The sequence below is a fragment of the Pleurodeles waltl genome, chromosome 10, assembly GCF_031143425.1.
Source record: "Pleurodeles waltl isolate 20211129_DDA chromosome 10, aPleWal1.hap1.20221129, whole genome shotgun sequence".
Lineage (NCBI taxonomy): Eukaryota > Metazoa > Chordata > Amphibia > Caudata > Salamandridae > Pleurodeles > Pleurodeles waltl.
This window is the reverse complement of record NC_090449.1, coordinates 17,674,003-17,687,090: the sequence shown is the minus strand read 5'-3', so window position 1 is coordinate 17,687,090 and position 13,088 is coordinate 17,674,003. Positions and strand designations below refer to the sequence as shown.

The following is a 13,088-nucleotide window of genomic DNA, read 5'->3' as shown; positions in this document are numbered from 1 at the left end:
AGGATATTCAGGCTATGATACCTCTGTTTCAGCATCTATCCTGGATTTCCGTGAGACTGACTCTGAGGCTGTTGGGACTCATGGCCTACTGCCTTCTGCTGGTGACAGATGCCAGATGGCATATGCAAGCTCTGCAGCGGGACCTGAAGTTCCAGTGGGTGCAGCATCAGGGGAATCTCTCCGACATGGTCGTGGTCTTGGTGGGAACTGAGAAAGATCTGCAGTGTTGGTTAACGAACAGAGATGGGGTAAGAGGCAGATCCATCTCCCTTCCCTCACCAGACCTGGCAGTAGTGACAGATGCGCCACTCCTGGGATGGGGCAGCCATCTGGGAGAAGTGAAGATCAGAGGAATCTGGTCTCCAGTGGAAGCGGCACTCCACGTTCACACGCTGGAGCACCAAGTGATCTGACTAGCATTGAAAGCATTTCTAACCACCATCACTGAAAGTCTGGTGCAGGGTGGGGTGGGGTTGTGGACCCTTTGTCAAGAGGCTCTTACTCCTCTGGACATGGCCGAAACAGCAGAGCATAACCCTGGTGGTTCAACATCAGGTGGGCTCTGTGCATGCCAGAGCAGACAAACTCGTCCATAAATGCATAGCAGATCATGAATGGCGTCTGCACCCGGAGGTGGCGCATGGGCTCTTTCAGCAGTGGGGAGAGCCTAGGTTAGATCATATTGCCTCTGCAGAGAACATGCAGTGTCAGCAGCTTTGCTCGCTGGAGTCTCGCTCAGAGACGCTTTTCGTCTTGAGTGAAATTCAGGACTCCTGTACACCTTTCCACCTACACCACTCCTGCCTAGAGTTCTTACAGATATCAAAAACAACGGGGCCCAAGTAATCCTTGAGGCTCTGGACATAGCATGGAGAGTCTGGTATCCCGAGCTGCTGAGGATGTCCATCAATCCTCCGATCAGACCGTCCCTTCAGGAAGATCTTCTGTCACAGCAGGGGTGTGCTCTTAACCCGAACCTGTCCACTCTCCACCTTCTTACACGGAGATTGAGCAGTGGCAGATGACAGCTTTTGACCTTCCTCCCAAAGTTAGTAATGACATCTTGGCAGCTAGGCGTCCCTCCCCACAATGGTATATGCCTGTTGGAAGAAATTTGCGGCATGTTGCACAATCAAGTCTGTTGACCCCTATCTGAAGAACTACTGTTCATTCTTTCCCTTGCCCAGCAGGGCTCTGCTTTAGGCACTTTTAAGGGCTATTTCTCTGCCATTTCTCCCTTTCTGCAGTTGCCTGATCAACCCTGTTTGTTTAAGTTTCCTATCATACATAGGTTACATAAAGGGTTACTTATCTCTTTCCACCTTCTGCCATTCATTATGCCCCAGTGGGATCTTAAGTTGGTCCTGACCAGTTTGATGTGTGCTCCCTTCGAGCCTTTTCACAACTGTCCCATCCAGGATTTTCACATTGAAAACAGCCTTCCTTGTGGCAATTACATCTTCCCACAGAGCGAGTGAGCTTCAGGCCTTATCATCTAAGCTTCCCTACCTCTCTATCTATCCTGACAAGGTGGTGCTTCGCACTAGGGCCTCTTTTCTCCCAAAAGTGGTCATGCCTTTTCATGTAGGCCAATCAATCACCTTCCCAGCTTTTTACGCATTCCCACATCCTTCTAAGGAACAGGAGACTCCACCGCCTGGACCCGAAAAGAGTGGTGGTGTTCTACCTTGATCGAACTGAAGAGTTCTAGGTGGGTGATCAACTCTGAATGGGTTACGTGGGTGCAAAAAAAGGTCAGGTGGTGCAAGCAGCAAACCATCTCTCATGGAGTTATGCTCTGCATCAACATCTGCCACGCACTGGCCAAAAGGCAACCCCCTGAGAGCTCGCAAGCTCAGTCCACCCAAGCTAAAGCTGCGACCACTGCGTTAGCACACAGTTCCAATCCTGGACATCTACCACGCAGCAACCTGGGCAGCTCTCCACATCTTCCCCAAACACTACTGCCTGGATAGTAAGGTCTATAGGGATAGGCACTTTATCTGTTCAGTCCTGCAGGACTTGCTTGTTTGAAATTGGTTTGCATACCCATGTTCGGGGATGGTATTGCTTGGGTATCGCTTCACAGGTTACTTACCTTCGGTAATGCCTTGTCTGGTAGAGACTGTGGCCCTCATTACAACCCTGGCGGTCGGTGTTAAAGTGGCGTTAATACCGCCAACAGGCTGTTGGTAAAAAAAATGGGAATATGACCCTGGCGGTAACCGCCACCCCAGACCACCACTTTAACACACCGACCGCCAGGGTGGTAACGTCTGCTGGGCTGGAGACTTCGGTCTCCAGCCCGGCGGACACCACAATCCCACCTTCGGGATCACGACCCGGCCGACCGCCATGGTTTTCGTGCCAAACTTACCACCACAGCGGTAGGCACTATCAGTGCCATGGAATTCCTTCCCTGGCACTGATAGGGGTCTCCCCCGCCCCCCTCCCATGAGTCCTCCCCCACCCTCCCCCTCCTGCCCCCGCACATATACACACATGCACACACGCATACCCACCACCACCCACGCATGCACACATACATACCCACACACCGCAACACACACCAACATACCTTGCCACACTCATGCATTCACAACACTCACAATCACTCATGCATCCAACGCGACTCACACCGGCATGCACGCATACCAAAACATACACACACACCCACATACACACAACACCCCCCCCCCCTCCCACCCCCTTCTCCGGTCAGAGAACCCGACTTACCTGCTTGCAGGTGGTCCTCCGGCTGGAGACGGTCCGCAACGCTGCTGCCACATTAATACACATGAGCAGCAGTACTGACCCTTCACTGTGGCCTTGCATTGTGTATACTGCATCTGATGCACAGTAACACTCAGATGAGAGTTACCCAGCCTGCACTAGGGTGCATCCGTAATAAGAAGGGGAAGTGTAAGCCTCAGCTTCCTTGGCCGATTTAAAAAAAAAAAAAAAAAACAAGACCAAGGGCTGATAAGCACTCTGAATTAGAGTGCTGTGTACTACATTATTAGTAAAATCAGTCCACTAGTACATTTGTCAAAGTTTCGACCCTATACAGATGGTTACATGAGGGTCGTCATCAGGACCAAGGAAGCACCAACAAAAGGCGATAATTCCAGATGTGTTTTTTTTTTTTTTAACTCTCAATGCTTTGCATAATTCTTCTGCAATGCATTAGAAAGTTGCATTTCTTAATTACTTCCAAACCAAGGCAAACACACAGCATTACCTGAAAGTACTCACCAATATCATAAAGGAGTTGTTCATCGATGGCTCACAAAACTGCGCTTTGGAACTGCAAAGCATCCAGCTAGACTCAATGTGTTCCAAAGGATATCCTTCAAAGGCTACTCTTTGGAGCACACAACCCCCTCCGGGGAACCGACGGAGACCCGGTCTCTAGTGTCTGCCCCATACCTGGTGCAGTTCAAACCCTGCTGCTTCTAAGAAGAAGCACTGCATGTCCGGTCTGCTGTGTGATGGATCATGCATGGCACTAGCAAGCTCTTTTCACACAAGGCCCCACCACAGCTGAGCTCTGTTAATAAGTCACGTGCACGCCACAGTGAGGCTAATAATCACTCTCCCAATCACTAACTGTGACCTGCAGTTTCCAACCACTCCCCACCCTCACCCCATGCCCCCAAGCAGTGATCCGCATAAATAGGGGGACGTACTGGGGGATGTTCCAACCTAAACACCCCAAGAAGAAACATATCAGCGTACCTCAGATCCAAAGCTAACCCTTCCCCTGTTTCATAATTAAATATATTGACTAAATTAAGAGTTAAATAGCTATTACACTAATTTTTGTGCTAACATATTTAAATATTATAGTAAGTAAATTAAAAAAATACAAAAATTGATTGCTTAATGTAGACAATAGATGTATAACCTCAATAATTGAATGTGCAATGACTAAGTGGCCTTTCTAGATGTAAGATAGTTCCTCATGCATTGCAATGGAAGCCTTTCATAGGAGGTGGAAGGATACACCCAAGAGCCACTAGCATATGGTGAGAGGATAATGATCCTCTGGGGAGGAGCAAATGTCCTCTCTGAGTATAAGTATTAGTAACAATAGGTCTCGCAGACAGATGTACTGTCTAGCCAGACCTAGTAAGCAACCCGTATCCTAATATTAACCCCAACTTTAACCAGAACCAAAGTTGAAAACTGAATTATAATTTATATTTAATTATATTTCAATAAAATCAAGTCGAACATTAGATGAAGGAATGGTTTGCCAACTTAAGTCTGATGAGGTAATTGTATGGCCCAGTTTAAATAGAATATGAGCATTTAATACTGATGACCCCATCCTAACCTTGACAGCAGGAACACTGGTGGCAACCAAGAGCGTCCGTCCTCTGACCTCGCCTTGTATCATGGGATTTGCTTCTTGAGTGTATTCTGTTATATTTGTTAGCTTTCTCTCTTTCAACTGTGGCCGCCCCATGTCCCACAATTATGATTAGGGCTCCCGGTTTTATGGTATTGATTTTTTCAACATTTCTGCACTATCCATATTTATTTTTGACCATCTTAATGGTATTTAGCCATATTTATTTTGTCTTCTGAGAATAAATGTAGTAGTAAATGGCATATTTCCACATCTATTTTACTTTTAGACTTGCACTCATGCGTGGATGCCTGTCACGTTTTATCAAATTAAGCAGCCACATTTAACAAACCCCACACCCAGCGGTCCATATTAGCATTCAACTACAAATGTATGTTAACATATGCCTGTATGTAAGCAAATATCATCCTGTTTTTGTTGTCTGTTTTCTCAGCTTTTGCCTGGAATTCATGAAAGACAGTGGTATTTTTCCACTTTTAAATAAAGACCGGAAACGCATTGTTTTCTCTATTTATCTATCTGTAAAAAGCAGTAAAAAAGGAAAACTGGGATCCTTGATTATGATGTCACTGTGGCACATGTGGCATTCAGATCTGCACTCCACTGCTCCTTCAGGCAGCCTGCCAGAGAGGGTATTTCTAGTGTTTTTCCTATTTTAATCTATGTACGTCCTGGTGCGTGAATGACCTTCCTTCGTGTCGTCATACACAAGCTCTGCAAAAAGAACAGACACATCGTCAGAGTATCACACACCGGTGTATGAATTTAGCCTGTCTACCTCTTTTGCAGCTGGAGTGGAGCATGAAGATGTGGTGGCCCCACAGTGAGGCGATGATTGCGTTCCTCATGGCCTATATTGAGACCCGTGAACCTCGGCTGCTGCAGCTCTTCCAGAAGGTCTACGAGTATGTCTTCAGCCGGGTATGTTCTGTCTGTCTGCTTGAATGAGTCTAGCTGGTTGGTATGGAGCACTAGAAGGGCTCTAGGATGCTCTTGCTGTGTGGTGTTCTCACTGCCATAATTGAAATCGCAGGGACCGGTGTTTCCTCTGCCCAACTTCATATGGTCATGGCCGACCCCACAGTTTGCTGAGGTCACCACTGTCTAATATTCATTAGTAAAGTCAATCTTTATCATAAGTTTGGTTGACCAGTCTATGGTCTATTTAGGCTAGAAACAGGAAGCTTCCTTCCTCTAGGAATGAGGAAACAACTCTTCAGCCATCTGCTCTCAATTCTAAAATGCTTTTTTTGGGGGGGGGGGTTGTGGTGGACAAAGAAAGTAGTCAGTTCATCTGAACCACTCAGATTAGACCCACAATTCCGTGTTATTCGCAGGTCTATCTGCTCGCAATCTCTTTGATATCCTAAGAACTTCTAGTGGTTTTTTTTTTATGAATTTTTTTTTACTTTTTTTATATTTTTATTTCAAGCTAAACTGTTAATTTTTACATTTGTTCTTTTTATTATATTTTATATATATATATATATATATGTGTTTTTATATAATCCATGAGAAATTATCATTTGGTTCATCTAGGACAGGGCAGTATATCACAGGACACTTATGTGGCATGACCGGTGAGACAAGGATTGCCAGGGTAAATACGTAAGAAATTATTTTACAATGGACAGTAGACTCTTTACTTCCACCTCCTGACCCTAATGTACAGTCTCATCCTAAACTATTGTGACCAGGTGCCAGACCTGAGGAGAGGTGACCTTACCTGTGCCTCATCCAGACCATGGGTTTCTTTGGGAGGTGCCTTGACTCCTGGTTGTGAATGGCAACCCCTCTCTGTGTAATGCAAGTAGTACATATGTGGAACATAAACAGATCTCCAAAGCAAGATCTACTCTGCTCCTTCCCATGAATGTTGTTTACTCCCAGTGTAGATTCCCCACAGCCTTTCCATGTCCCTTCCTTAGAAGTCATTTCAGTTCTAAGAATGTCTCTTTTCAGCCCGTCCTGTCCCTTAACATGGAAGGAATCCTCTTTAGGAAAACTTTACACATGGAGAAAATTCCTTTTATAAGAGTTTGTAATAACCATGTACTCTTGTGGTCAAGGTGGATCTCTAGCACGTTTAAGTTCTCTGTTAGCATCACCCAGTAGTCCCAGAGAAGCCCCCCATCCTCAAGGTCCACTCTGTGTTGTTCTCATCCCTTCCACTATCTTCATTTTGCAGTTCTCTGACCCGGAGCATGGTGAATGGTTCGGCTACCTGAATCGGGAAGGCGAGGTGGCACTTACCATCAAAGGTGGTCCATTCAAAGGTGAGTGCCCTCGATGAATGGCATTCTCTAGTGTGAGAAGATGGTGCCCCCTTTACCATCCCGGTGTTTATCAATGAGTTTGATTTCCTTTTTTTCCTACTACCCTAGACTTCCTAGCAGTTGTTTTGTGCAAGCATCCTAATTAGCCCATACTGTAGTAAGTGTCAAGTACTTGTACTTTTTGTAATCCATAAACCATGTACTCCAGTTGTTCCCCAATTTGTGGTCGGGAGACCCTTGGGGGTTGCAAAGCCTCCTCAGGTGGTCCACGACTGCTTAGAAAATGAATAATAACAGATTAATAAAGTGTATATAAGTAAAGTGAAAATGTTAAAATGTTCTGTAAATGTCGAGGAATTTGAAATTGGAGGCTAAAAACTAAATTAGTATCCTCAGATTGATTTGTGGGAGCAGCATAGGTGCATCAAACAGATTGTCGTATGGGCGATGTTTGACTTCAATTGGATTCAGAAAAGCTCCAACCTTACTGTTAAAAAAAATATATTTATTTTTGTTTGCAAATTAAATAAAATGTGCTGTCATTTTTGTACGTGTTTGATGAATGCTTGTGTCTGTATTTTTTGTGTAGTGTTTCGCATTTCAAATCATCGACAATGTTTAGGTCGGGGTCCCCGACTCCCAGTATTGGATCAGTTGGGGGTCCCCGGGTTCCAGCGAGGGTCCACAGAAGTCAAAAGTTGGGAACCACTGATGTACTTTAATGCTGGGGTTAGAACCCTGGGTGCATCTAGCTCAGAATGCCCATGATGCAGACAGCTCCTGGGCCAGCCGATAAATTGATTCATGCACAGTATAGGCTCTCAGGCACCTGCAGGATTGAATCTGGGTTTACAGGCCACAGTAGTGTGGCTGTACTTGGGTCCAAGAAAGGGGTTGATGTGAGACCAGATTAGATAAATGTTTTTTTTAGGTGTTCAATGTGAGGTGGACCTCATGCTAGGTGCTCTACAGAGAATAGTAAAGTTTGTTGGGCACAGTAGAGAATGGTTAACAAAGTCCAGATTTCATTGCACATTGCACATATTTAAAATCTGAAGCAAAGTTTATTTGCACAGAATCACATAAATGTTGGCCAAAAGTCAAAGCTGAGGTTAGACCCCAAGTCTACTTGTTTGAAGATAACCACTTTAAGTCACTTGACCACATCTCCTCCGGCATGTGGGAAGATTACTTCAACAGACCTTGTGCATGATTCACAATATCTTGAACCTGACCATGTGCCACACTGGTAATGCACAGTACATGAGCGATGATGTTGGAATCTTTCATCCCTGCTGGGTTTCAAGGAACCGCAAGGCTTTTGTTACCATGCATAGACCTAGATTGGCATTCTTGACCCCAGCGCATGCCTGGGAGGGGACAAAGGGTCACATGTAGCAAGTTCCAAATCGCAAATTCGGATGCAGAACGGTGTCTCAGACACCGTCTGCGATTAGCTATGGGGTCGCAAAGACCCACCTCATTAATATTAATGAGGTGGGTCGCATTTTGCAACCCCCAAAGTGAGTCCTTCCACTCACAGGGATGGTGGCCTGCTGAAGACAGCAGACCTCCATGTCTGTGACTGCTTTTTAAATAAAGCCGTTTTTTACATTTTTTATTTTGCAGCCCGTTTTCCTTAAAGGAAAACGATTTGCAAAATAAAAAAAATACCATTGGACCACTGTCTGCTCTGAAAAAACATTTTGGGCAAAATTCACAAAGGGGAAGGGGTCCCATGGGGACCCCCTTCCCTTTTGCGAATGGGTTACCACCAGTGTGACACTGGTGGTAACTGCGAATTGCTTTGCGACCGCATTCGCGGTCACAAAGCAATTTAACATAGCCATGCGAGTCGCAAATAGGAAGGGAACACCCCTTCCTATTTGAGAGTCGCATTCACAATTTGCGAGTTGGTACCGACTCGCAAATTGTGAATGTGCATCGCAAAAGGCTTTTTGCATGGCGCAAACTGCGATTTTCGCAGTTTGTACCATGCAAAAAGCTTTCTACATCTGGCCCAAAGTGTTTTGGGTTAAAGAGAGTGCTTCATTTCTTTTGCATTGGGGTCCAGAGTAATAGATTGGTTATTGCCTGCAGACATTTGTACCTCGGGAGATAACGATTCATTACATCTTTTTCATGGAGAAGGGAACTGTGCCTCCTCTTATCTCCTGGATGAATTTTTATTGAGGTGTTATCATCTTGCAGGGGGTTGGGTGCCCGTGTAACCCCGGGCGGCTCGTGGAGTCTGGTGAAGATCTTAAGCTTAGCTTGTGCCCATTTCCAGATATTCCAGAAGGTGGGCAATACCAACAGAGCACAGGGGTGACCAAAGTATCAACTCCTAGAGGAGACCCGCCCACTGTCCTTGGATTGCCCGATTTCATCTGCCGTCCCTGGTAACAAAATCCAGACTTGCTTTGGAACTATAAGGGGCAGCCTCAGCTACAAAACAAATGTTAATCCCTTAACTGGCTGCAGAGGGAGAGGTTGTCCTGGTGATCTACTTAGAGTATCTGAAAGAGGCCACAGTAAGCATCCCTCAATCTCCTGTGGGTGACGGTCCTACCCGTCGGTGAGACACAATTCTTCTGCTCTGAGGAGCCAGCAATAGGGAGCAATTGGTTCACTCAACAGCATCAGGTTGGAGAACAGTAAACGTGATATTTACAGTTCTTAGCAACAGCAGATGTGTGGTGTGACGTGCTATAGTAAAAACAAGTCATCATCGATTCTGGATCACAGTCCGCAGCTCGCTCGCTGAACAACATAGTTCTGGGGGGGGGGGGGACATCTTGGCGTGTAACGCTCTATGCTTTGTGATACTCTTCAGTACATTATTAGTTGCATACGGGGGAGATTCCTGAGACAGACCTCAGAAAAATACCAACAGGACCTTGGAAGCACCAGTTTTTGGGGGCACTGGAAGGGTTCTCCTATTCATGATAAAGGATGTTTGCCGTCAACAATTTTTCCTCTGATATCATCAACAATATTCGTGGTGTCCCCGACAGACTGGGCGGGTAACTTACTTTTTGCGCTCACTCAGTGTCAGAAAGAGCCCAGTTTCATTGTATTCACAAATTTGCAAAGAGCTGTGTCAATGTAGGTCTGGAAGAGGGAAGACATGAAAGAGACATTTAACTATCTCGGAGGCATACAATCAGATGGAAAGGGCGTACTCCACGTGAGGTGTGACACTAGATCAAGGGACATTGAGAAGTTATCACAGTGATGGGAGCCATATGTGAGGGAAGTTGGTGCAACTAAGAAGTAACTTCAGGGAGGGCTTCACACACATGGTCATAAATGCTTGGAAGAGCGCTGGTGTGGTGGGATCGCAGTGTGAGCGCAGAAATAAAGCTGATCTATGTTCTGTGGTATCTTTGTCTGCTGTCGCCATCTTGGTCATTTAACACTGGGAGAACAATCACTCGATTAGAACGTATCTTGTTTGCAACACCTGTCGATCGTCTTGGACTTGGGGTTTGGAAGAAGTGGGGTGGGTCGGTGCCACTTTTGAGCTTTCCAATGACCTAACATTCTATGTTTGTCTCTACAGGCTGCTTCCATGTGCCACGAAGTCTCTACATGTGCCAGGAGATGCTGGACCAGCTCCTGGCTGAAGGCTAGGTATCGACATCATGTGGCTTCACACGTGTCCTTGGGCTCCATCTTAACACAAAGACTGTATCGCAAGTTTGCATTAGTCAAAACTCTTTTGCCTTCAGTAAACACTAATGTAGTTAGGCAATATGTGGCCCTTTGTTGCTCGGTGTACACAGGGATAGGTCCCAAAGAGCTGCTGCCCCTGTAAACTAAGAGGTGGAAAGTGTCAAAAGTCATTTTATACAGCAGTAAGGACTGTGTACTGGGTAAGGTGATGTTCAACATCATTTGTAGCCGGCCATTGAGGCTGACTGGTGTACAGGACTGTCTGTGGTGGTGTTGTTCGCTTGTTGATTGACTGGAACCCAGGTCCTGCCATATTTTCAGTGTCAGTTCACAGGAAATCTCTTGATTTGTTCAAACTTTGTCCACCTCACAATCAACATCCCAAAAATTAAAAATCGCCTCCTGAAAGAAACCGTATTTCCAGAAATACATTTGGGGAGGGTATTTTCTGAAGAGGACAACTTGTGACTGTTATAACGTCCAGAGCTCGGCATGTGGCCACTGTTAGTTGTGGTTTTCTGGCTTGTATAATGGCTCATGTGTGATTTAAATACTCTCCTGCAGTTAGTTACAGGAACATGGTTCACTGGTAAGAGGCAGGTCACTAGCTGATTCAGTGTTGGGTGGAATCTGTAAATCCACCATTGAGAGAATCCCGTCCTGGTGGAGAATCTACATGGGGGATTGCTTCTTGTGCACCACGCTTACGCCAGTGGTAATTCTGCGTGTGGATTCTCCATCAGCCGGGAATCCTTCAATGTAGGACTTGCCATTGTAAGCACCAATGTGTGCACTTGCAGTAATCACCCGTAACCTGTTTTATACATTGACTCAATTTCCATTCTAGGCCAATTTATGCAGTGAGCAGAGCCGCAATTGACTTTTCTTATCGTCTTACGCACTTTGGATTTTAGTTGCCAACGGGTAGGAGAGCACTTTGCAACTTGGAAAGGCTTCTTTGTGAATCAAGTTATCATTCATTGCAGCGGTGGCCGGCAGATGCCAATCGCAGTCTTTCTGGACTCCCTTTGAATGCACTGATTTTGTATCTGTGGCCTGGGAAGCTTTGACTGGGCATGTAATGGCCAATGAAACCCACAGAAGGAGGCTATGATGGTTTATTATAAAGCAAAGGGGCGTGGCCTAGGAGAATGATAAGAGGAAACTCTCTTGCTGATCCTAGACTTGGGCTTTTGATGACTCTGTGAGGGATAGATAATTAATCAGAAAATATCTTTAACTTTTCAAAAAATATTTGAAATTACTTGATAAATTGTGACCTAAATGATGGCAGAGATTTTTGGAGGGTTAGATTAGATGTACTGCAGCATTAACTGCTTTTGGCTGAATATCCCCAAATGTAGGGGTTTATGGTTTAAATATCTACCTGATAGGCGGGTACACCTTCTGGTGCTGTGCTCGAGTGGCTCCAGAGTAAGAGAATTCGTGTTGGGTAGGGGCCGAGTTGTTAAAGTGGGCGGAAGGGGACGGAAGGCCATCTTCAATTCATAACATAGCCCAGCTTGGAGTCTGACTCGAGGGGACCTTAAATTCAGGAATCTAGAGAGAGATTTTCTACCTTCGAGAAGCACTGGCCTCTCAGGGGCCATCTCTTGAGTTCCCTATGACCACTGCACTGACATGGGTGGGAGGAACTGACTGCAGTTGCACCTCAAGGGACTGCGCGTGCCACAACCACAGGTCCAAGAAGTGCCATATGCATCGCTGCGAAGTGGGTACCAGGAGGGATTGTGCAAAGAGATACCTCACTCTTTCACAACAAATGCTGCCATGCAATGCACGTATCCAAACTAGATTTCGAGAAGAGCTGCGGTCTTGTCGATAATGGTAACCCCTCGAGAGACTGCAGATTAATCAAGCTTTCAGGGGACTGCAGACTCTCTTTGGATCGACTAACCAACCAGGTGGCCCCAAACTGTGCCCTAAGAGTAAACATACTCCTAATGTCCAATAGGGGACCTTGGAATAACCCCTCCCCCCCCCCCCCCCCAACCAACCCATCGGAGCTGAAGCATTTTATAGCTTTTCACCTAGTGAAAGAAGCTTAACAAATGTTTCTGAAAGTCTCTGCCATTCTGCGACAAAACCTTTGAAAGCTTCTGTGCACTCTAAATGTATCTATGAAGTCCTTTTTATTTAATGAAAATTCTCTACACTGATGAGCTATTAGGATGTTTTTGTTAATCTCAGATTTATAATATATACACATAAGCAAATTATAGTTCTGTCTCAAAGAATAAATTAACTACGTCTTAAGTCACTTTATAATCCTGTTCCTAAATCCTGTAGAAATTATTGATTCTTTGTTATTAATTTTGTTCATTGATTCTAAATTATTAATATTGTGAACACTGGCTAAACTGTTATTAAAAATGTGTTATTCTTTGAAGTGTGACATTATGTTGAGTTGGTCTCCAAATGATCACTGCTGGGTTCAGTATAGTCTTCTAGATTTGCGAAATAAATCAAATGTACGCGTAGAAATCACGCAGATGCCCTTGGGATAGACTTAGAAAGGGAGCAGGAGGAACCAGATCTCAATTACAAGCATATGACTGAAAGCGGAAGGTGAGGGATCCATGGAGAGAGGGGGGGTGTAGGACAGTGAACAATGAATACTGGAACGTCCACTGATGACGCGGGTCCCATCTACAGTGCTGTAGTCCAGACTAGCACAGCGGGACTCCGATGGAAGTCTGGAGAGCGTATCACTTCACGCCTCCACGTCAATGACCGAA

At 45.4% G+C, this 13,088-nt stretch overlaps 1 protein-coding gene across 6 annotated transcripts in view; it reads left to right on the top strand.

Annotated features, from left to right (window-relative positions):
• RENBP (renin binding protein) overlaps positions 1–12,739 on the top strand; it is a 51,017-nt gene extending 38,278 nt beyond the window's left edge. For all 6 annotated transcript variants that reach the window (XM_069209451.1, XM_069209448.1, XM_069209450.1 and 3 more), the window contains 3 exons: positions 5,165–5,296; positions 6,564–6,651; positions 10,217–12,739. In XM_069209451.1, coding sequence (XP_069065552.1) covers positions 5,165–5,296; positions 6,564–6,651; positions 10,217–10,287 — 291 coding nt within the window. In that variant the 3' untranslated portion in view covers positions 10,288–12,739. The remainder of the gene's footprint in view (positions 1–5,164; positions 5,297–6,563; positions 6,652–10,216) is intronic.
• Positions 12,740–13,088: the final 349 nt, after the last annotated feature.